Genomic DNA, 25,592 nt, shown 5'->3' on the forward strand with positions numbered 1-25,592 from the left:
TCTCCCTTAGGAGTACATGTGATTACACCTTCTATTTGAGTTACAGACAACATCCCCTCCATATATCCAAAGTTTATAGATTGGACGATGAAAACCCCAAATTGCTTCCAGAAACATTTTAAAAATTTAGGAGTGAAACCATATGTGCCAGGACTTTTATTATTTTTCATGTTTTTCAAAGTTTTAGCTGCCTCATTTATAGAAATCATCCCTTCCTAACTTTTTGCGTCATTATTGTCTAATTTTGTAACATCATATATGTCTAAATAATCTGTTAAATCAATATCATCTATATTGTAGTTATTATCATATAATTTTTCATGATAAGAGTTAACCTCCTAAAGAATATCATCTTGATCACTTAATGTAACATTATCTTTTTCAATTCTAGGTATAATTTTAGATATGAAATTTCTATTTTCTAAATTAAAAAAAATATTATGTTGGCTTCTCACCTTCTTCTTGTCATCTTGCCCTCGATCAAATAATACTGCCTTTAATTCTATTTACCTTAATGTTTTCTAGTTCTTTTTTCTTACCCTCCAATTCTTCAATATCTATCTGTTCTTGGTCTTCTAAATTTTGAATAGTTTTCTTAAGATTATCCTTATTCCTATTTAGCTGTTTCTTTTTAAAGGATGAATATGAAATACTTTTACCCCTAATTTCCATGAGCACAGTTTCAAGGAAAATCTGATCGTTAATAGAAAATTCTATATCTGTGTCTGGAATATCACTAATATTTTCCCTTTTTTAGACTGGTAAACAAAACTGACCTTTTGTGTCCAAAATAACTTTTTTAACTAACTTGAGGTACTCTTTATCATATAACAACGAGGAGTTGAATTTTCAAAGCCCCTTTACGCGTTTGAATGTATTAAACTTTAAATTAAGCAAAGGAAAGAAATGATCGGATCTATAACCTGCTTCAATTGTTGCGTTAACTACACTTGGTAACAAATTATCGGAAATCAAATAAAAGTCTAACCTAGCCTGTTTTAACAGAGTTTTCTTTCTCCAAGTGTAGCGTCTTAAATCTGGGTGAAGATCTCTATAAATATCAATCGGTGAAAAATGTTCAATAGTTTCTAAAACTTTATCTCTTGCCTTTGGGTTATTTATACTTTTATAGCCACTATCATAGTCCAGATCTGTGTTCATAACTAGATTAAAATCCCCAACAGATAATATACTTGTCATTATCAAAACCTTCTAAATTATTTGCTATAGAGTCATAAAATGTAGGCATATCAATGTTTGGCCCGTAAAGTGTATTTAATGTCATTTCAGAACCAACCAGTACAATATGAGGAGCTGAAAAATTTCCCAACAAATCCTTTTGGTAACCTTAATTTCAAAATTACTATTCAACAGAATCACAATCCCCCCCCCCCCGGCATTAGATTTAAATGAACTAAAAAAGCAGTCAAAACCCCATTCACTTTTTATGATGTTTTGATATTCCTCCGTAAAATGAGTGTCTTGCAAACAATATATACTACAATTTTCAGCCTTTAAATAAGAGAAAACGTCTTTTCTTTTCATTTCATCCCCGAGCCCCTGGCAGTTTACCGATAAAATCAACACACTTTTCATCACTTTCTACTATAGTTAACTGTTCGAAAAATGATCTCCAGTCCAGACATAAAAGAAAGAGGAAAGATTAGAAGATAAGAAGAATAAAACATATCAAATTGGTCAAAATTAGTACCACTGTTGACTCACGCTACTTCACACAATTGCATATAGCTGCTCGGTGGAAGTAACATGTATAATGATTAAAGTTTATATAAAATACATAACATTGTTAAATCATCTGAAATATTGCTTAGGGCCACCATCTCTATACTGATAGGTTTGGTTGCTTAGGGCCATCATCTCTAAACTGATAGGTTTGGTTGCTTAGGGCCACCATCTCTATACTGATAGGTTTGGTTGCTTAGGGCCACCATCTCTATACTGATAGGTTTGGTTGCTTAGGGCCACCATCTCTATACTGATAGGTTTGGTTGCTTAGGGCCACCATCTCTATACTGATAGGTTTGGTTGCTTAGGGCCACCATCTCTATACTGATAGGTTTGGTTGCTTAGGGCCACCATCTCTATACTGATAGGTTTGGTTGCTTAGGGCCACCATCTCTATACTGAAAGGTTCGGTTCCTTAGGGCCACCATCTCTATACTGATTGGTTGATACTGTTTTTCAGTTTTCAAGGTATGAAGATTTGTCGCAACGTCATTGAACTTTCCGATGACTTGTAAGGAGCGCCCAGGATGTTGTTTGTTGAATTATAGTTATTTTGCAAGTAGTGACTTTCTAAGTCCTCTAGGATTGCCAAGATACATTTATATGGTACCTATTTACACTGAGTAAGGTGAACCAGAGTTTTTCTAACAGATCATAGGATATGTAATATAATTATGTATGTAATAGGAAGGAATAAAGAAACACTCTGCCATCGCTGGGGTTCAAACTAACGACCCTTCAGTCTCTAGCCGGACACTTTACCGAACGACTAAAGAGAAATTCTCACTAGCTGTGGCTAGTCGGTGAGTGTAACTTACTTCCCCCTCCTTCACAAAGTCTTCAGCAAGAAGACAACAACAGCAACAACCCAAGTTCAATATTTCTAAGGAAACATCTCAATCTCCTAGAGCTTCTTCCCTTGGAGTGGACAATGACGCCAAATCTGTAATAGGAAGGAGTAGTGAAAAAAACACCCTGCCTCCTTTGGTCTCTAGCCAGCTAACGTTACTGTTTGACTCAAGGAAAAGTCCCACTGAGGCTAGTAAGGAGACCTCTACCCTTAGCTTCTACATGTACACGTTTTGGGTGAACTATAACCTTATCAGTTCTTTGTCATATAGTTTGTCATTATGATCTCCCAGAGTTACTGCAGTTCGTTTTACTCTGTCAGTATATCGATCAGTTTGACGGCCAATGGGGGTCCAGAATGTGGGAGAACAGCATTGTTCGGTCTCAGCTTATCTGACAGTGAAGGATTGAGTCTAAAGGAATTTTGATAAAGGTTTCTTCATTATGCAAATCCATGTGGTATCTGATAAAACAGATATTTCACATCTAAAAAGTGCATGTGTAAGCAATTCTCAAGTTGAAACCCTCTGTATCTCTGATCTTTGAGTGAACTAATTCTTGTTTATGATTATCGGTGTATGTTGATCTCATTGATATCAGACCTAAGCATTGTCACTGACTCGATATTAATCAAAGGAATTTTGAATTTGTTTTATAACGCCACATGTCTAAAATTGGTGTTGGTGTTTGGTTTTCCCGCCTTTTCCAGTATCATTGATCACACAAACGCTTATTATTAATACAAGCTTACAAGTCACACGGATTATGCAGCACAGGTCAGAGAAGACAACACCTTGCCGTCTTCGGAGCTCTCCTACGACTACTTGGAGTTAAGTGTGCATACAAGGTGATTTAAAGAAACAGCAATCGAATAAAAATTGCACGATATCTTATGGTTTGCAATAGCGCAAATTTGGTTTACTAACACTTAAAATGACTCATTCTTTTTTTAGCAGAATCTATTTATAGAATGTTTCTTCGAATATATAAATTACGCTGTAAGTATTCATATTCCACTGTTTTGATCCTATTTTACTGATATGTTTCTTAAACATTTGACGGAAATAATTTCTCATGTGCTATTTTACTAGGTATCTAAAACTAAACCATTTTTGTTGTTGTATTTTCGCTATATATGTGATGTAAGCACTCAAAACAACTGCAATAAGCTCCAGGGTAAAAAATGGACGAAGTCATTAGGTGTGACGCTTTTCAGTTATGAACTAAAAATGAAACGTGAGGAGTTTTCTAAAGAGAGATCATATATAACATATTGGTAGCACAAAGCTTATGACCAGAATACATGTAAATGATGGGCAAAGGTTTTTCTGTGGGGTGATGTTCTTTGGAGCATTATTTCTACTTTCGTTTTATTACTTATATGGAATGTCATGAAGCCAATACAGTCAAAGTGTTAAAGTTTCCTAATTTCTGTTGACAAGAACAATAAATGCAGTTTTAACATCATAATTGTCCTTTATTTTTGTTGACAAGAATTATGCCGTGTAGACTTGTCTGACTAGTGCTCCAACACATAGGATTTAACTCAAACTGAGTCACCTGGTTACATTGTTTGTTGAGTTTTATGTATTATTCCATTTGGACACGCATGTAACTTCTTATTGGCCAATTAGTATGTGTGTAAATTTTACTTAATGTCCATGGATTTCAAGGGAATTTGGTTAACAGTTAACAGTTTACCATCCTTTAGCCAGGCTTTAGCTGCCTTTCAAATTAACCATTGAAAACAGGTTATATAAAAGGTATGAGCTAGTTTTTTTTTTCAATTCATATACAGTAATATTAATGTAAATTTATACTTTCGTTTTTGGAAAAAGTTACAAAAGCCATTAATGTAATTTTTGATAAAGCATACTGTACAAATTAACCACTGAAAGCATGGGATATGAATAGTACAGTTTAGTTTGTTTCTAGTATTTTTATGTAACTTTATATGATAGAAGAATAAATATGCCATCAATGTTTGTTTTAATCAAACCGTATGATTGTATGATGGCATGGAATGACTTGAAGCTCATGATCATGTTCAAAACAAAAATAGACTTTATAAGTCAAATTGTTTCCCATTACTCACCAAGTGCTGATGATTTTAAAAACATCATTTGAGCATTTTGGGAGGAAGTTATTGAAAATATTTTTTAAAAAAAACATAAATACATAGATTAATTATTTGACACATAGTTCTTAAGGTTAAAATTTTTAAAAATTAACAGTAGAATCTATGTCATTATGTCATAAAACTTTACTCTAAGAAAATCTCTCACATTCCTAGTATTGCAGTTGATTTTGAAATGATTTGAATAATCATACTTGGGTGGGGGGGGGGGGATATGTCAAAAATGTCTTGAGTGTCAAAAGTATTATTTCACTGATAGTTTTATCATAATGTGCTTCTACCATATTTTACAGCAAGTAAGCCTTCTGCTGCAGTAAAAAAAATGACCAAAAGCATCCACCAGTACATTAGTGTCTGCTATATTGCATAATTGTTGTGCATGTACCTTGCTTTGATCAAAGATTAGGGTTTTCCATAATTTTGTTAGTAGTAGGCCGTGTAGTGAAAGTAGGAGACTGGCCTGCCGTGTACGTGTAGTCGTGTGCGGAACATTATTACGGAACTGGATTGGTGTAGACGGCCAAATGATCAAAGTAGCCGGTCAAATTTGGCGGCGACCGGCTCTTTTGGAAAACCCTGAAAGAAACAAGCTATTACCATTTATTTTCAAAAATATTGCTTTGTATAAAGCATTATATTGTTTTTATATAGAAGTTTAAGGGAATTATTGGCAACAGTTCTTAAGGTATAGCATTGGTGTGATTAAAAGATGTAAGACTATAATTATCTACAGCAAATTGGTAATCCCAACAAATTTTGTTTTTGTAGAACCCATGCTAACATAGGAACAGTTAAAAGGAGTGAAGATGGAGTAAGTATTCTGATAAACTGTTGACATTTGAGCGTAGTAGACATCAATTTATAACTCTCGATAGATGTTACTTAGGACTGGATACGTATGTTGTTAATCAGAATGACAATTCGTCAAATGAGGAAAAAAACATTACTAGGTGTCTATGCCAGATAGTATGTGCCTTAGACTTGTGAAGGACATCTCACCAGGGGCTCCTCACTTGCACTGTATGCCAGTCATCTGTTCAGACTTAGTCCTAAAGTAAGTCATCTTGCCCATCATTTGTTCTATAAGCTGACTGGGCAGTCTTTAACATTAAGGCAGACTTACAGTATATAAACCTGCTTTTATGTTCATGTTGACGAACGGCCAAACTTTCCTGATAAGGCCTCTGGTCATGATCATGTGAATTAAAGGAAAAAGTGTCGTTTTTAATTCCCCTAAGACCTGTTGTGATCAGTTTTTGTCTGGTGTCATCTGCTGCAAACAATTAACATTTTTGATTGCTTCTTTAAAACCAATAAATCAATCTTAATGAAATTTTGCAGAAGATTTTCACATCAAAAGGTGAATCAAAATCTTAAATTACATCTAACCCCACTTCTCAGGGGACATGAGTGGTTGGCCAAACAGAATAAAATTCATTTAGATTTTAGAAATCTTTTTCTGATATCCAGATATGGTAAAATGAAATACTCTTTATAGATGGAAAGATAAAAAAGTGCTTTAACAAAATTGAGATTTTCTTGACTGCAGTGTCTCACTTTGCAATCTGGGAAGGAAAGTTTACCATAGTTCATATATGAAAATGACATTTTTGAACACAATTTGTTTGATTTCCATTGAAGAAACTCCAATTTGGTTAGAATTACCAACATTGGATGACAGTAAAAGTTATATACAAATTACATTTACATATACAATGTAGTTTAAGTAATCTTACTTTTTTAAAACAATGATTTCTAGTTATGTTACAACAACACAACAGAAGCTTTTATAGAAGCTTGAGATTCCATTCAGGCCCCTTTGGCCTCTTCAGAGGTAGGTGACTCTTACCTACCAGTTTGTACCTTGTGGCACATAAGGCCATGACAGAGCTTTCCCATCTGTCTCAGTCTACTGCGTTCCAGTATCTCCAGCCTGCTTTATTTCTCTCCTTCTCTATCGTTCTCCTCCAAGTTGTCTGTAGAGATTAAATTACATATACCAGATGATATGGTTTGCTTTACACTGAAACAAGAAAACGAGTAGCTGTAACCTGTTAGACAGTTCCTGTTGTACAGATGGCCTCTATAGAGATTGAATTACTATGTTTTGTTTTACTCTGGGATCAGATAATGAGTAGCTGTAACCTGTTAGACAGTTCCTGTTGTACAGATGGCCTCTATAGAGATTGAATTACTATGTTTTGTTTTACTCTGGGATCAGATAATGAGTAGCTGTAACCTGTTAGAGCGTTCCTGTTGTACAGATGGCCTCTATAGAGATTGAATTACTATGTTTTGTTTTACTCTGGGATCAGATAATGAGTAGCTGTAACCTGTTAGAGCGTTCCTGTTGTACAGATGGCCTCTATAGAGATTGAATTACTATGTTTTGTTTTACTCTGGGATCAGATAATGAGTAGCTGTAACCTGTTAAGCGTTCCTACAGATGGCCTCTATAGAGATTGAATTACTATGTTTTGTTTTACTCTGGGATCAGATAATGAGTAGCTGTAAGATGGCGTTCCTGTTATACAGATGGATTGAATTACTATGTTTTGTTTTACTCTGGGTCCAGATAATGAGTAGCTGTAACCTGTTAGACAGTTCCTGTTGTACAGATGGCCTCTATAGAGATTGAATTACTATGTTTTGTTTTACTCTGGGATCAGATAATGAGTAGCTGTAACCTGTTAGACAGTTCCTGTTTTACAGATGGCCTCTATAGAGATTGAATTACTATGTTTTGTTTTACTCTGGGATCAGATAATGAGTAGCTGTAACCTGTTAGAGCGTTCCTGTTGTACAGATGGCCTCTATAGAGATTGAATTACTATGTTTTGTTTTACTCTGGGATCAGATAATGAGTAGCTGTAACCTGTTAGACAGTTCCTGTTGTACAGATGGCCTCTATAGAGATTGAATTACTATGTTTTGTTTTACTCTGGGGATAATGAGTAGCTGTAACCTGTTAGAGCATTCCTGTTGTACAGATGGCCTCTATAGAGATTGAATTACTATGTTTTGTTTTACTCTGGGATCAGATAATGAGTAGCTGTAACCTGTTAGAGCGTTCCTGTTGTACAGCTGGCCTTGAATTCTTCTGGTATCTTTTGGTGTCCACCTTGCTAATTAAGTAGATAAATACAACTGAACCTGTTACAATTCAGGATGAGACTTTTAAACACTTTGTGATCATCTGAGCACAAAAAATGTCCTGTTATGTATTTTTGTGAGATTTTTCAACTTAATGGCAGCAGAAGTCAAATAACTTATTGTGTGTGTAAATTTACAGTGCAGTTGTTCGTAAGGTGTAAGTATTTGCATCTAAAGTATGATATGTACATGTATGTTGACTAACTTCCTGTCATGTTACTTTTCCCTTAATCTGCATATATACATTTTTGTTCATTGAATGCTTAAAGCTCGACTAACTCATGGTCATCATTTTTATCTCTCTACCACAAGCTGGAAGTTGGGCGAGGGAACTAAATAAATTTTGAGATCAAATGCTGGGTGATATTGCTTTGTCCTTGTTCTCATCTGTGTTGAAAATTTGCACAGATTTTTAAAAACTTCATTTATTGTCAGGTATAAAACCTCCCCCTTCCCCCCTCCCCATAGCTACATCATGGTCACTGTACACATAATAATTAACTATATGCACTTTCTTCATTATTACACAATTGCAGTGTTGAATAATGGTACATGTTTCTCCATAATTTATGTTTCATGCTACCACCAATGTCGTCTGACCTGAATGGTCATTGATGACCTATAGTCATTGTGCTTCATCGGTCTGCTGTTCGCCATCCACCATCACTAAGTTAACCTTTTGACATTTCAAACTTTTTCTCAAGTTCCACCAGTGGGATTGAGATGAAACTTTCATGAAATGATCTTGAGATGGTCCTGATTAAGTGTTGTTATTTTTCGACATGCCTGAAATCCAAGATGGCTGTCATGGCAGCCATCTTGAAAAACATATTTTAAACTTCTTCTACAGTTCCACTGGTGCCTTTGAGTTAAAAATTGGTGGGAATATTAAGGAAAGGTAGCCAACAAAGTGTTGTTATTTTTTGACCTTGTCTGAACTTTGATGCAACAACCAGGGAGATCATTTTTAACATGATTGTGTAATCATGGTTTTTGCTGTGCAACACATATTTCAAACTTCTTTTCAAGTTTCACCATTTGGATTGATCTACAATTTTACCGTCAAAAAATAATTAACACTTGTTCTAGTTACCTACTCCTCACCAAATCTACCATTTGCATCATGGAAAACAACTCCTTAATGATATTTCATTCAAAGAAGAAAAAATAACCGTTCTCCCTGCGGAAAGTCTTTTGTAGTCAGATGACTGTTAAGGCCCATGGGCCTCTTCTTTTGATTGAGATGTTTTTCAATAGGTTTTCCGTGATTAACAAACCATCCACCAAGTATGCCAGTAGATTGTCAGGCATTACTCACGTCAGCCTCGTACCTCTGCTCGTCCAAACAGTCGGTCATCCATAATTTTGTCTTGGCCATTATTTCCTCCCTAACCTGAATGAAACTTTAAACACATACATTTACTTGTAAAATTCAACTTTTGTATGCCTTGGACCAAGGTTAGGGTCATTTGTAAAATATGAATGATTCAAATCTTATCCTAGGCTCACCTATTGCATAGTTGCTGGTACCTGAAGAAACTTCTCAAATAGAATGATAGGAATAACTTCAAAATAATAGTTTCTAATGCCACAATTGCTTTCTTTTGGCAAAAAATAAGGTTAGAATGCCTAATATTGAAAAAGGTATGTAAGGAGACTTCAAAGACTTTTTACATTACCTCCAGTTAATGTGTCATGTGCCACTGTTGTACTCTTTGGGGCAAGATAAAGTCTCTGCTGAAGGTCAAATTGGCCATATAACAACTTATCTTTGGCTTTGATTCTTCACGGTTACAGATCTAGATATACAAATAAAACACTATTTACTGTATATATACATTATCTCCAGTGTGTTTGCATGTCACTTTGCAGCATTTGGATCAAACATCAAAGCAATCAGATACATGGATGATCAAAATCATGATTTTTGCTGTATGTACATCTTTCTTGTTGTAACTGAATGAAACTTCATGTACAATTTTTTAATTGTGTTTTTAATCGCTTGGTCCTTAGTACAAGGCAAACGTCACAGTTCAAATATTTTAAAATCTGCTTTTAAATCAATTTCTTCACAAAATTTTAAAAAAATACCAACTTTTCTTAATGCCAAGCACGAAAGCATTTCAATGTAATGCCCAATTTTTATATGAAATTAAATCGTTTTTAAAGGGAACATGGCAAAACAAAGGATGAAGAAATGACATGTTAGATAGACAATGTGTTGGTTGTAAGCTGTTTTTTTAATTCAAGTCATTTTCAATATTCTTAATATTATGGTTAAACAAATTAAAGGATATACAATTTTTCTTTACTCCTATCTGACCTATGTATTTATGTATGTATTGTTGATATATTTCTACTGATAGATGATTGTGTATTCATACCTGTACTGATTATTAATACAAAGTCTAACATACAACTCTTTATCTTTAAATGATATATGTGGTATAAATAACAAAATATACCTTGTTAGAAATGAAAAAAAGTCTGCATTCAGTGTTGTGTAAATGTTTTCAATTTTTTCCTATATGAACTAAACATGTTTCTTGAAGCATTAAATACACACATGTTGTTCCTGGAGAATGTTTACTGCGTAGGTTATTATTTGAAACAACATGATGTTGATTGGATTTGTTTAGTTTACTATTGGGGGCCAATCTCACATATCATGTATTGCTGAGGAGTGTGGAGGGAAATCAGTCGGATATCCCATTTGAAAATATATTCTTTACAATCTGAGTGTGTGATTCATCAACCTGTGGTGTTTTTCTGTTTGTTGTAGTATCTTTGTTGCTACTGTGTATAGTGGGGTAGTTACAATATGCAGTTAAAGCACAGGTTTGAAGGATATAGTTAGTTTTTGTTTCCATCACTTTGGAAAATAGTTATGGTCAAGGGGTCCTAGAAACCTTCTGTGTCCCTAGATCCTACATGAATACTTAAACCATTTTATTAAAAGAAAAAAGTTGTCTGGACACTAGCTCCTTCAGATGTAATCATGGGCACTTCATACTTTGTATATTGGTTTACCATGTACAATTTTACTACAAATAAAATTTATATTTGTATCATAAAGGTCATGATGAAGGTTAAAGTTCGGGTGAAATTGGTTGATATTTCGTTTTATGAAGTTCAACTTATCCTGAACTTCTTAAAATTGATTTCTACACCAAGTTTTTTTGGGTGTATCCTGCATAATCGGCAGTATTCAGGCAAGGATATATAAAACTGAACAAACCTAATTAAGGGGAACATTGTTTTCTGAAGTTAATACACCTCCTGGGACTGAAGATAACAAGGTGCATTGTTTATTAAAATGTCACACAAAAACATTTCATTGGTTATTTCCTGTAAAGTTAAATGAGCATTTAATTGACTGCAGGAACATTTCTACAGTTTGGTGTGACTTCAGTTTAAATGCTCTTTTAATAATTTCAACCTTATAAATTTGTTTTGTTGCATTTGGTCTGAAATGACCAGAATTTCTAATACAATATTTTATTTTGTAGGATAGCTAGAAACAGAGCGAGGAAATTTCTTGGGTTAGAGGATGAAGAATCCAAGGAAGAGCGTAGACAAAAATGGCAGAACCGTCGTGAACTTATCTACCGGGGTGGTATCGCACCAGAGAAACCTAAAACGGAGGCAGATGGAAGAGGTGCTCGCCGCTGTCGAATTCAGCCCCGGAAAAAGAAGGAAGCAGTGACAACCATCACATGGAACAAAGCAAAGACCATAGTGGTAGGCTAATATAATACTGGTCTCCCTGATATAATACTGGTAATGTTGTCTGTATGTGGTAGACTGATATAATACTAGTAATGTTGTCTGTATGTGGTAGACTGATATAATACTGGTAATGTTGTCTGTATGTGGTAGACTCCCTGATATAATACTGGTAATGTTGTCTGTATGTGGTAGACACCCTGATATAATACTGGTAATGTTGTCTGTATGTGGTAGACTGATATAATACTGGTAATGTTGTCTGTATGTGGTAGGCTGATATAATACTGGTAATGTTGTCTGTATGTGGTAGACTGATATAATACTGGTAATGTTGTCTGTATGTGGTAGACTGATATAATACTGGTAATGTTGTCTGTATGTGGTAGACTGATATAATAATGGTAATGTTGTCTGTATATGGTAGACTCCCTGATATAATACTGGTAATGTTGTTTGTATGTGGTTGACTGATATAATACTGGTAATGTTGTCTGTATGTGGTAGACTCCCTGATATAATACTGGTAATGTTGTCTGTATGTGGTAGACTCCCTGATATAATACTGGTAATGTTGTCTGTATGTGGTTGACTGATATAATACTGGTAATGTTGTCTGTATGTGGTAGGCTGATATAATACTGGTAATGTTGTCTGTATGTGGTAGGCTGATATAATACTGGTAATGTTGTCTGTATGTAGTAGACTGATATAATACTGGTAATGTTGTCTGTATATGGTAGACTGATATAATACTGGTAATGTTGTCTGTATGTGGTAGACTGATATAATACTGGTAATGTTAGCGGTATGTGGTAAGCTCTCTGAAAGGTTACAGGTTATGTTGGTTGACAGGATGCTGAAAATGATTTCTACCATAATAATTTTAAGTATAATACGTAATTATTTTCTAGATTGATCATACTTATACATGTATATTAGCAAACAGAGATTAACAGATTTTGTGAAACATAAACAACTTAATGGTAAAACATATATGGACCCTGTACCATTTAAGTATGGGATCCAGAAAACATGCTCTTAATTCAATTTGTCGTACTCATTCCAGGGAGTTAGTAGATTGAAGAAAGAGAAGAAACTTGGAGTGTATGGACGAAGTTTTGCTCCGGCTTGTCTGGACAGATATGTGGATTCCAAACCAGAGTTTTCTAAGGTGAGCTGCTGTCCTTGGGAATGACCCTTGTGAGTTGTTTGAAATGTGTGATTAAGTATCTGACATTACTTTTGCAAGACTAATTGGAATTAGAAGACATTTTCTCATTAATTTCTTAAAGAAAAAGTTTGCCCTTACACCGCCTTTTACACTACTAGTCACCAGAACTTCATACTTATATGGGTTCACCATGGTGAGATTGGGTGTCATGTATCAAAAGTAGGTCACTTTCACCTATGTTGTGACCTTTGACCTACCTACAAAGAAAGAGTTTGTCCTGGCTCAATCTCCTACATTTGATTGGAATTTCATACTTTAGATATGAGGTCACCTTGGTGAGGCAGTGTGCTATGTATCACAATTAGGTCACTCTGTCCTACATTTTCACTTTGGACCAAAATCAAAGAAAGTATTCGTCCGCGCTCTATCTCCAACACTGCGAGTCAATGGAACTTCATACCTGGTAAAGGGGTTCACCTTGATAAGGAGGTGGTGTGTCATTAGGTGACTGTAATTCTTCAAATTGATATGTTCAAGTGCCCATCCCACAGTGTGGTTTATTTTGTACAATATCTGTTGGATTATTTCTTCTCAACCATTACATATTGCCTTTGCTTAAATGGTTTTCCACACATTACAAATAAAAAAAAACAGAAATTTCCCGTCACTTCCTTCTCCATTGAAAAAAGCTTCTTTACCTGTTAACAATATAAAAGGGGACTGAGGCACAATAATTAGGATTACTTAAGTTGTCAGAAAGCTCTTTTATGAATCCCTCAAACTCAAAGCAGTACATGTTCCAAATGGTGACTGTAGTAATGTTGGGTCCCTTTAAAGATATCACAAGAACAATAGGTATAATAGGCAAGTTTAAGACCTGTAATTATGAATAATTCCTTTCTATTTGACAATACATCAGAAAACTCAGAGGAAAAAAAGAAAGGACTGAAAAACACACAAAGAAACAGCATCTTTCAGTACATATTTAGAACATCTACATTAGAGCTTAGTTATGAACTAAAGTGCATCATAAAGCTGTTTTGTACTTCTTGAAACCCAGAGGGAAATTAAGAAAAATGAAAATTGGTAAATGTTTTGTAATTTTCACATTCTGATAATTTTTAAAGAATGACAAGAATATGTGTATTCTGAACTGTGACACTATTTCAATAAATTAAAACGTGGCATGCAGGTCAAAACAAATATTCGGGACAAAAAGAAGAAAGCTATGTATACTACCTGCAATCTCAAAGATATCTCACAGTAGGTTCAAAAAGGAGGATGAAACATTAGATCTTGGACTTTCTAGACAATCTGTGTGTGCTTTGTTTCAGTTTGTCAATGAGAGATTTTATGATGAGTTACCACCTAGTACCACTGATGACACATCTCACGCAGACCGTCCCTCCTTTCCCAGGTAAGTACTGTTGTAGCAAAATAAACTCCAGATGACACATCTCATGTCGACCGTCCCTCCAGCTTGTTAAGAGGAAAAGGGGCAGTAGATGTTGGTCTGATTATCTCACATTTTATACAAATAATAATCTTCTGATATAGTGTTGTCTTTGAGAAATTTGTTATCTGTTTACAATAAGAATGCCTTCTTAAACAAATGACAGTAGTAATAGTAGTCATAGTAGTAATAGTAACCTTGCATATCAAAAGTCTTCAGCACTGCTAATTACAAAGATATGATTCATCATCTTGGATCAGAAAATCTTAGATCCCAAGCCTAGTTATAAGCCCACTACTATTTATTGCAGCTTTGAGAGGAATTCAAGCAAATGCTTTATTATTGCCTTGTAGTAGTCCTGCCTGCCTTTGAGTCAGAGGTTATGTGTTCGCCCCATGGGGTTAGTTATTAAAGCGATTGCATTGTTGACTAATAGCCTGTCTATAATTATCTACATAGTTTTGTGTGTGTTTGCTGATTATGGTTTTTAACAATTCTTAATGGCAGCACTACAAGGTTTGATGACTTGCCCATGAGAGATTTGTCCCCCAGCAAGCGAGAGAAGCCTGTGCCACGAGAGCCTGGGATGAGCAGACTGTTTCCGCAAGTGGGGGAAACAGAGAAGGAGCGACGACAGGCTCTAGTTCTCAGCATGGAAGAAAACACTTGTGAAGCACTCAGTGGAAATTGCTGCGGTGAGGATGACAGAAATGATGAAACTAAAAGGTAATATTAATCACTGTCACTAAAGCCACTTAACCACTAAATGATATTACACTAAGAATACCACCATGCTTCAATGTCTCATCCACTTTCTGACCCTTTTGGATTTTCATTGCCCATGTAGATGGACATAAAAATCACACACAATGCAGGTGCTATAATGTTTAGCATGTAGTAACAATGTCCTGAACAAACCGCTAAAAGTAAGCCCTTTGAAATATGCTATCCTACCTGTCTTTACTTCTCCAAGATCATCTACAACTATCGGAAGGTCAGAATGACATCTTGAAGAAATAATGTCTTATTTACTTTACTTCTTGCATTTCTGTTTTACTAATGACCATGACTACATACTAGAATAGGTGTGATTTTACTTTACTTCTTGCATTTCTGTTTCACTAATGACCATGACTACATACTAGAATAGGTGTGATTTTTAACATTTCAGACTTATCCTTGATTTACCTCTTGGGTTATTTCAGGCCTGACTTACCATGTTGGTTTATTTCAGCTCTGATTTACCATGTTGGTTTATTTCAGGCCTGACTTACCATGTTGGTTTATTTCAGAACTGACTTACCATGTTGGTTTATTTCAGAACTGACTTACCATGTTGGTTTATTTCAGGCCTGGCTTACCATATTGGTTTATTTCAGCCCTGACTTACCATGTTGGTTTATTTCAGAACTGACTTACCATGTTGGTTTATTTCAGGCCTGACTTACCATGTTGGTTTATTTCAGCCCTGACTTACCATGTTGGTTTATTTCAGGCCTGGCTTACCGTGTTGGTTTATTTCAGGCCTGACGTACCATGTTGGTTTATTTCAGGCCTGACTTACTGTGTTGGTTTATTTCAAACCTGGCTTACCGTGTTGGTTTATTTCAGGCCTGACTTACCATGTTGGTTTATTTCAGCCCTGACTTACTGTGTTTGTTTATTTCAGGCCTGGCTTATCGTGTTAGTTTATTTCAGGCCTGACGTACCGTGTTGGTTTATTTCAGACCTGATTTAGCATGTTGCTTTATTTCAGACCTGACTTACTTTGGTGGTTCATTTCAGACCATATTTTACCTGGTTCATCACATTTACACAAACAGTCATTATGATAACAGCTCTGGCTTTGTATGGTGTGTCTAACTTTGGAGCTGATGAGGTCTCCATTGATGACTGGGTAAGTTATATCTAACACATGATATAGATTATTGTTTGATGTTCCATTAGTACCTGTATAGTTTCCTTAAATGTCTATAGATGTCAGACTATGCTCACAAATCAAGGCTCTGTAGTGTGTATTTACACAGAGGTTAGATGTCAGACTATGCTCACAAATCAAGGCTCTGTAGTGTGTATTTACACAGAGGTTAGATGTCAGACTTACTGTGTTTGTTTATTTACTGGCTTAAATCAAGGCTCTGTAGTGTGTATTTCACAGATTTAGCATGTTGCTTTATTTCAAGGCTCTGTAGTGTGTATTTACACAGAGGTTAGTTCATCACATTTACACAAACATCATTAGATAACAGCTCTGCTTTGTGTGTGTTTACACAGAGGAGCTGATGACTGTGCTCACAAATCAAGGCTCTGTAGTGTGTATTTACACAGAGGTTAGATGTTTGATGTGCTCACAAATCAAGGCTCTGTAGTGTGTATTTACACAGAGGTTAGATGTCAGACTATGCTCACAAATCAAGGCTCTGTAGTGTGTATTTACACAGAGGTTAGATGTCAGACTATGCTCACAAATCAAGGCTCTGTAGTGTGTATTTACACAGAGGTTAGATGTCAGACTATGCTCACAAATCAAGGCTCTGTAGTGTGTATTTACACAGAGGTTAGATGTCAGACTGTGCTCACAAATCAAGGCTCTGTTGTGTGTATTTACACAGAAGTTAGATGTCAGACTGTGCTCACAAATCAAGGCTCTGTAGTGTGTATTTACACAGAGGTTAGATGTCAGACTGTGCTCACAAATCAAGGCTCTGTAGTGTGTATTTACACAGAGGTTAGATGTCAGACTATGCTCACAAATCAAGGCTCTGTAGTGTGTATTTACACAGAGGTTAGATGTCAGACTGTGCTCACAAATCAAGGCTCTGTATTAGAGTGTGTATTTACACAGAGGTTAGATGTCAGACTATGCTCACAAATCAAGGCTCTGTAGTGTGTATTTACACAGAGGTTAGATGTCAGACTATACTCGCAAATCAAGGCTCTGTAGGGTGTATTTACACAGAGGTTAGATGTCAGACTGTGCTCACAAATCAAGGCTCTGTATTAGAGTGTGTATTTACACAGAGGTTAGATGTCAGACTGTGCTCACAAATCAAGGCTCTGTATTAGAGTGTGTATTTACACAGAGGTTAGATGTCAGACTATGCTCACAAATCAAGGCTCTGTAGCGTGTATTTACACAGAGGTTAGATCAGTGATTCTTACTCATTGTTGTTCTCACCTTTATCTGTGATTTATCAAATTTAGAATCATGATATTAGAATGGATGGTTTAACTGGGCTATATCTGACCTTTCGCATTATTCATTATGAATTTTGTACATCTTGTCATTGCCTCAGATTCCTATTCCAGGTAAGGAAGCCAAACATGGCCATCGAGTCGGTTCGGCGGTCAGAATTTGGAAACATATGGCTTGGTCCATCACAAGCTGACTTGATACATCTAGGAGCTAAATACTCTCCCTGCATGAGGAAAGACCCAAATCTTGCCCATGTAATGGACCTTGATCGTGAAGAAGAACGAACTTCAGGTTGCTGTATCCGTGATGACAACACTGGATGTGTTCAGACTGTCAAGTCACGCTGTAGTGTATGTATGACATGATGAAGTATCTGTCTCTCAAAGGATAGTACTTTGGCCATAACATGATTCTTAATTTTGAGAGAAGGGATCACATTTTCCACAATTAATATCCTATGGTTCATTATGAAGATATTTTGGTCAGTAGTTCATTACTACTACTTAATCTGATTTGTTACTGAACTGTTGGGGCCCTGCATAAGAAATATCTGTCTTGCCATCCTTCTATCTACCAAACACTAATTGTTATTTTGAGGTAGACATTACCGATATCCTTTTATCTCATCCACAATCCTCAAGACATGATATCTTGTTGATGTTTGTAATTTTGCAATGTCTATTTTCTTACATTACAGGGGATCTTGTCTACATTTGTGAAGTGGAACAAGACACACCCCAGTAAAGATGGTTTCACATCTGGACCTGTTTGTGGACAGGATCCAGAGTAAGCTAATTCTGATGTTTTAAATCATGTTGTTTTTTATCACTTGTCTATAAACTAGAAAACAACGATAAGGAAGTAGGATGAGTTATTTTTTATTTATATTTGATCTTCATTCTCATTTTGTAAAAAGATTATTCAGTGAACATTTATTCCAACCACTTCCTATAAATTCTGTCATGCATCCTGATTTTCCTATCCTAAATGAATATTACTGTATGTTACTTCATACATGGAACATTAAGAACAACACATATCATTTAAAAACTTAATCAACTGCTGCGGCATGACCATCTCAGCAATTATATTAAAAGCTTGAAACAGATTAAACTGTGTAAACATACAAAAAACCTGTTTGGCTTCATGACAAATTTAGCCAGATATGTAGTGTGCTAAATTTTCAAGGAAAGAATTAGTGGCCATTTAATGGTGGCAGGTGGATGTACAGTGAAATCTATAATTTGTCACCTGCAGCTTAACTTGCTCAGCTTCTGCCTTTAGCTTTTGTTATAATCTTTATGATTGCTTTTCAGTTATTGTAAAAATCCAGTGTCCAAGGCTCCATTTGAATGGGATAAAAGTGACATGACACAATGGCCTGTGAGTTTGCTCTGTAGCTTTCACTTCTCCTGCTTAAGCATCATCAGTATGACCCTGTCAAATAGATCTTCCCAAAGGAGTTGTAGTCTAACTGCTCCTAATGCATGCACCACTTGTGTGTTTAATTAAAATTTATTCAATTACTCCCATATTTCCACATTAACATATGGATACTAACTAACCATTATATCATGTACTAAATTGCTTCATGCCTCAGAAACTTCAGTAGGGTGGTTGTATGGCTCAGTGGTAACACTCTAGCCTTTTACCTAGCAGTCCTGGGTTTGATTCCCAGAACGAACTTGAAGAGGTAGTGGTCACCTGCCCAACCACGTGGGGTTTCCTGGGGTACTCCGGTTTCCTCCCACAAAAGTCCCCTTGCCCGCTTACATCTGGGCCAACAAGAGTGATTAGTATAAGTTCAAATAAATTGTTTCACAATTGTTGTAACAGAAAGTTTATATTTATTTTCTTAAACTTCAGATCATGTTATCAGCTATTTTTTTCTGGAAAAGTCTATTCTTACATGAAAACCTCCTACAAAAAACAAAGCTTAAATAACAGATGCCTGTAAAATTCTATTGTTGTTAAAATCTATTTCTTCTGTTACCAGATATGTACAGACACTAATACTCCAGGACATCTGGGCGCAGTCTCTGTGTCTCAGGAAGATAGACACATGTCATGTGACTTGCTTGGTCGACCTTGTTGCCATGGTATACAGGGCGAGTGTATGATCACATCTCGAGAACACTGTACATTTCTGAAAGGTTTTTATCATGAAGAGGCTTTCCTATGTTCTCAGGTAAGAAAAGCTGAATCTATATATATTTTAATCATGAATTTTGTAATTAATTTCTGTATAGTTCTGGCTAATTACTTTATATCTTTTAGCTGTGACAGAACATACTGAAGCTAAAATCTTGAAAAACTTTTCAGATTTAGGAGTTAATCGGAGTGTTTTCCTAAGGTTTATGAACTTTGTTACAGGTTAACTGTATGGCAGATGTATGTGGTATGATCCCATTTGTTTATGAAGATAGACCTGACCAGTTCGGCCGTGTTTTCTCTGCTTTCCTTCTCCATGCTGGGCAAGTATTTTCTATCTTCTCCCATCTAGGTAGTGGTTTTGAAGCTAAAAACATATAGGATGGGATTGAGTGAGGGTTTTTAAAGGTCAACTGTGAAGGCTGTGGAGGTCACTTGCTACAATAGACATTTATCACCAGTTTTAGGTCCCGGCATCAAAGATGAAGGAAGTAAAGTTTGTCAGAATAACACCAGCAGTTAACTGATCAATGTTCAAGGTCACTGTGTCAAAAGGTCAAGGTCAAATTTCATGTGGATACTGATAGTGTAACTAGAATGGTTAAATTTACCCTTAAAATTCAGACTCAAAGCCGACTCAGTCTGGTAAAACAGTTAAGGAAATGGTAGTTAAAATGAGACATCTGTTCATTGCTATCAGGGTCAATATTGCTTAGAAAATTAAATTAATGGCAGAGGACGAGTGTTGCATGCAACACTAACTAGGCTTGTTTGTTACATATTAACATCTTCCACCTTTGGCATTCATACTGTTTCTACTATGGTCATTTAAATTGATGTATTTTGCAAGTAAATTATATTTCTGTTTTAGATAGAAAATTTTTGTAATCTGGTGTGTCTCTCTTTGCTTCTTTGACAGGCTGTTCCATCTCCTGATCAGCATTTTGTTTCAAATGCTTGTTATGCGGTATGCAGAGAATTTGATTGGCTGGAAATTCATAGCTATCATCTATTGTGGCAGTGGTGCTGTGGGAAGCCTTGCTAGCGCAGTTCTGCTTCCTTATCAAGTCGAGGTGAGTTATGCCACATCCTTACCAGGTTGAGGTGATTGATATGTCCTGACCAGGATGAGGTGAGTTGTCACATCCTTACCAGGTTGAAGTCATATGTCCTGACCAGGAGGAGGTGAGTTAGTCATATGCTCTGACCAGGATGAGGCGAGTTATGTCACATCCTTACCAGGTTGAGGTGAGTCATATGTCCTGACCAGAATGAGGTGAGTTATGCCACATCCTTACCAGGTTGAGGTGAGCCATATGTCCTCACCAGGATGAGGTGAGTTATGCCACATCCTTACCATGTTGACGTCATATGTCCTCACCAGGAGGGGGTGAGTTATGCCACATCCTTACCAGGTTGAAGTGAGTCATATCATGTCCTGACCAGGACGAGATGATAAATATTTCTTCTTCACCAGGTCAAGTTGAGTCATGCTACAAAAACACTACAACAAAAGCCAGAACTCTTACGTGTAATGTTATTCAAGATAATAATAATTAGGGTAAACTGAATTTGTACTCACGATAATCTGAATAGATTCTCATTAAACCATTCCAGTGTATAGAAGTGTATAAGGTATTTATTGGAGCTGTTTTGTCCCTCTAGTGAAGATAATAAGGAAACATCGTAAATGTCCATCTGTCAGTTTGTCCTTTCCATTTATGTTTTTACTTCTGTTGAGTCACCTTTACTGAAACCTTACAGGTCTTCCTCTTTGAAAGTGAAGTATTTTTCTGATTTAAAGGGCAAAATTCGAGGAAAAGAAATGATTTCTTCAAAATTGCTGAAAGTACTCTTCTCACAAGAATGTTTTAAGGCCAAAGTTACTATTACGGAAAACATAATCTGTTTCAGCAAAATACCACTAATTCTTTGGGCACTATTCCCCTCACACATCACACAAAGCATTGTAATAGAAAGTTCTTAATTGGTTTAACCATTCAGGACTGCTCAGATTGTTATTCAGAACTTACAGGTAATATTATTATACTTGTAACTCTGAAATCCTTCATCTACATCATATTCTCTTTCATTTTTTTTTTTTTGTACTAATTATGAACACAGTGATATTAGCCACACTTAATTCAACAGATGAAAGGTATTGCTATTGCTGTCATAACTACAACATCGTTTTGTTTACATTGCTACTTCATCATAGATAGATTCACTAACTGTTTTCTATACTATGTTAATTAAAATAGACAAAAATGGCTGAGTTTGGAAATTTAGATAATGGATTTTGATTATTTCTTGTACATCTTGACTACAGCATACTTACTACATAAATTTTGTCATCCATCGACCCCAACAGGTTGAGGGGTTACTCATGTGATATTGGTTTCTGATTGCTTGTTTAGTCTTACAAATAAATTCTCTCTTCACATGATTTTACAGGTGGGACCCGCTGGAGCTCAGTTTGGAGTCCTCTCCGTATTTTTTGTGGATTTGCTGGGACATTATTTACAGCACCGACAGGAAAAGGGCAGTCGTGAGCGAAAAAGGCGTTTATGTACCTGGCTTGCAATATTTGTTGTGATAATGTTGATTTTGTTTTTCTTTGGGCTGTTTCCTTGGTTAGATAACTGGGCTCATATGTTTGGATTTTTCTTTGGTCTTTTGATGTCCACAATTTTCGTAGAAGACTTTGGAGTCGATGTCAATTTCTTGAAACGTTGGGTTGTAGTTTTGGTCTCTTCCATTCTTGCCTTACTGATGATCGTGATGCTCATTATCATATTCTATGTGGTGCCTATTACCGAGGGCGAGATTATCTCTTACTTCAATTGTATCCCGATCACAAAAACTTTCTGTAAAAACATGGACGTTAGCATCAACCGAGGATCTACCTACACTGCCCTTCTGTAAGGTACATAGAGTAGTGTTTTGTAGTGCTGTATTTTAATCCCTATACAGTCATATAGGTAGGACTGTTGATATCCTACATAAAGTTTATATATTGCTTGATAGGAACTTTTCTTGAAGTTTATAAATGAAAACAGAAAATGGCTTAATCTCCTGGTTTGTGATTTAACTGTGATTTTATGATGTATATACATGTGCCTTTCCTTTTTCTTTTAACATAGTACTAAATTTAAACAGATTAGTCTTTATAAGAAATATTTGTCAGGGGAGATAACTCTTCAGTCAACTTTTAACATAGTACTTAATTTACACTGATTAGTCTTTATAAGAAATATTTGTCAGGGGAGATAACTCTTCAGTCAATAAATTTTATTACATCAGTGATGTTGCTAAGCTTTATGCCTTGTCAATTTATTCTATGGATGTTTTTTGTTTGATTGTGCAGCTTATTGTTTTACTGCTCAGATTTTGTTGTATTCTAGTGATAGATTTGATTATTTTTAATACTGATTATAATGCTTCAGTCTATCAAATACTCCAAGATATACAGATCGTATAGAGAAATTGGTTTTATTCCATTGCAACGTGTAATGATAACTTGTTCAATTGTCTATATTGAGCATTCAGCTTATATATCAGTCATTGATATTCAAGTCACTTTGGTTCATAATTCTACCATAGTTGATTATATAGCTCCGTAACAAGGTGATAATTTAGTCACGTTGTCTCCAGTGACTCAATTGTGGGATATGTTCCAAAACTTTCTGAATATGTAAACACCTTATCCCCTACCACATCTTTGGCAAGCTTTCCTTAACACAGTGACTGGACAATTCATCCTTCCCCTAGAAATATTGTCAGATCAAAGGAGACAGGTTATGATGTACTCTTTCTTATTTATCGACAAAGGTTATATTGGACATGTGCAAATGACAGATTTGTTGTAAGAACTCTCTCAGGGCTTTTTCCCTTCACTGGAACTACAGGACTCTGCTTTTGTAAAGCTTGATTGTTGCTATCAATGTGTTCTAGACATGCAGCGTTATTAAAAAAGAAAGACTGTAAAGTCTTCCCTTGTAGAGATGTATTATTAAGACTGTTAATTTTGTTATTTGAAATTTATCACTGTCCTGTTCAGCTGTTGATGCAAAGACTGAACAAGAAGGCTTTTTGTAGTAATATCTATTTGTCTTTCATTTACAATGTTGTTTAATGGCCTTAAATATCTATGCTTAATTTTATACAAAAATGTGTGCAAACAAATTTATTTGAGAATGTAGTAAAGTAATGGATGTCCTAGGTAGTATATATTCTAGAGGACTTGAGCATGATGAAAGGCTTTTTTTTCTGTTTGCAAGAATGCTAAGCATAATTTACAGGCAAAGGTACTGATTTGATATAAATCAAACTGCATCATTGTTTATTATATTTTTTTTACAATCTTCACTGATTTGAATTTATGTCATTTTATTTATCTAAGATATATCTTTGATCATTCTTCATTCCATAGAATACTTCTGTTTGTTATAGATACTTTTTTAATATGATTGGTGCATTGTGCATGTTTAGCGTTAATTTTCTTCAATTTCAATAGGTTACCTCCCTTTATTTATACCCTGAGGTAATTAGTATGGACCCTCTACTCTTCTGCTAAGTTCAGTTGATATGTTATAATAAATAGTCAGTTGAAAGTCTCCATGAACATAAAATATCATCACTGATTGGCTGATATTATCTGATTCTGGGCTTACAGTTTGAATACATCACGTCTTGAAAAGGAAAGTTGTAGAAATTGAGACTACAGGTCGCCTTACTAACCTCAGCTAGTGGGAATTTCCTTTTAGTCGTATGGTAGAGTGTCTGGCTAGACACCAAAGGGTCACTATATCAAACCTGGGTGGTAGGCTATTTTTCATTATTCCTTCATATTACAAAGGTATAGATACATAGGAAAGGTATAGAGGCATTCCAAATGGCTACCTTCCTGTCTCTGCTCAATGACATGATCTTTGTCAGATGATGTATACTTAATTAGGTTGGATATGGGGGTTTATTCTTCACTTGTTTATATTTTATACTTTTGTGTGTTCCAACTGAATACACTTAAAGACTGAAGTTAGAGATGATTCTATTAATAGCCATTTGACTGGTTGTTTTGTAGTGGAGAGTTGAACATATGTTCAATTCATTTTTCATGAGGAAGAAACTGCACAATGAACACACTGATTTTGTTGTTACAAAATAACAGCATTTTTTTTTTTTTTTGGGGGGGGGGGGGGGGGGGGGGGGGGGGGCCAATTGATTGACATTTAGTGTACAGATAACACATTGTATACTTTTCTTTTAAAGTTCTCCTATTTTCTCCAGATAGATATGTTAGTGTTAGGTTTGTTTTTTTTATTAGATTGTCTTGTTGGGCATGTATTGCTGACTTATAAATGTAGGGTGTTACAGGGCCACAACATCTGTCTGTAAGTGTTACAGGGCCACAACATCTGTCTGTATGTGTTACAGGGCCACAACAGCTGTCTGTATGTGTTACAGGGACACAACAACTGTCAGTATGTGTTACAGGGACACAACAACTGTCTGTATGTGTTACAGGGCCACAGCATCTGTCTGTATGTGTTACAGGGCCACAACAGCTGTCTGTATGTGTTACAGGGCCACAACATCTGTCTGTATGTGTTACAGGGCCACAACAGCTGTCTGTATGTGTTACAGGGCCACAACATCTGTCTGTATGTGTTACAGGGACACAGCAGCTGTCTGTATGTGTTACAGGGCCACAACAGCTGTCTGTATGTGTTACAGGGACACAGCAGCTGTCTGTATGTGTTACAGGGCTACAACATCTGTCTGTATGTGTTACAGGGCCACAACAGCTGTCAGTATGCGTTACAGGGCCACAACATCTGTCTGTATGTGTTACAGGGCCACAGAATCTACACAAGGTATCATACAAATGGTGTGTGTCTATATAAGGTATCAAACAAATGGTGTGTGTCTACACAAGGTGTCATACACATTTGTATCTACACAAGGTGTCATACACACAAATGTTGTGTGTCTACACACGGTGTCC

The 25,592-nt window shown here is 35.9% G+C and overlaps 1 protein-coding gene across 3 annotated transcripts; it reads left to right on the plus strand.

Moving 5' to 3' along the window:
* Positions 1 to 3,371: 3,371 nt before the first annotated feature.
* LOC132556406 (inactive rhomboid protein 1-like) lies at positions 3,372 to 24,766 on the plus strand. 3 transcript variants are annotated; one of them, XM_060220828.1, is made up of 15 exons: positions 3,372 to 3,442; positions 5,501 to 5,543; positions 8,025 to 8,042; positions 11,395 to 11,623; positions 12,681 to 12,785; positions 14,120 to 14,202; positions 14,746 to 14,964; positions 16,024 to 16,135; positions 17,548 to 17,784; positions 18,132 to 18,220; positions 18,751 to 18,817; positions 19,431 to 19,622; positions 19,808 to 19,908; positions 20,505 to 20,658; positions 22,040 to 24,766. In XM_060220828.1, exons 2-15 carry the CDS (start codon positions 5,539 to 5,541, stop codon positions 22,508 to 22,510), a joined length of 2,082 nt encoding a protein of 693 aa, XP_060076811.1. In that variant the 5' UTR covers positions 3,372 to 3,442; positions 5,501 to 5,538; the 3' UTR covers positions 22,511 to 24,766. The 3 variants fall into 3 exon arrangements, with proteins under 3 accessions (XP_060076811.1, XP_060076805.1, XP_060076818.1); XM_060220822.1 differs by having other exon boundaries at positions 3,379 to 3,442; positions 11,395 to 11,626; XM_060220835.1 differs by lacking the exon at positions 8,025 to 8,042 and having other exon boundaries at positions 3,380 to 3,442; positions 11,395 to 11,626.
* The last annotated feature ends 826 nt before the right edge of the window (positions 24,767 to 25,592 follow it).

Source organism: Ylistrum balloti, unplaced genomic scaffold (assembly GCF_031769215.1).
Source record: "Ylistrum balloti isolate Yb309-2 unplaced genomic scaffold, AGI_CSIRO_Ybal_v1 Utg369650, whole genome shotgun sequence".
Classification (NCBI taxonomy): Eukaryota; Metazoa; Mollusca; class Bivalvia; order Pectinida; family Pectinidae; genus Ylistrum; species Ylistrum balloti.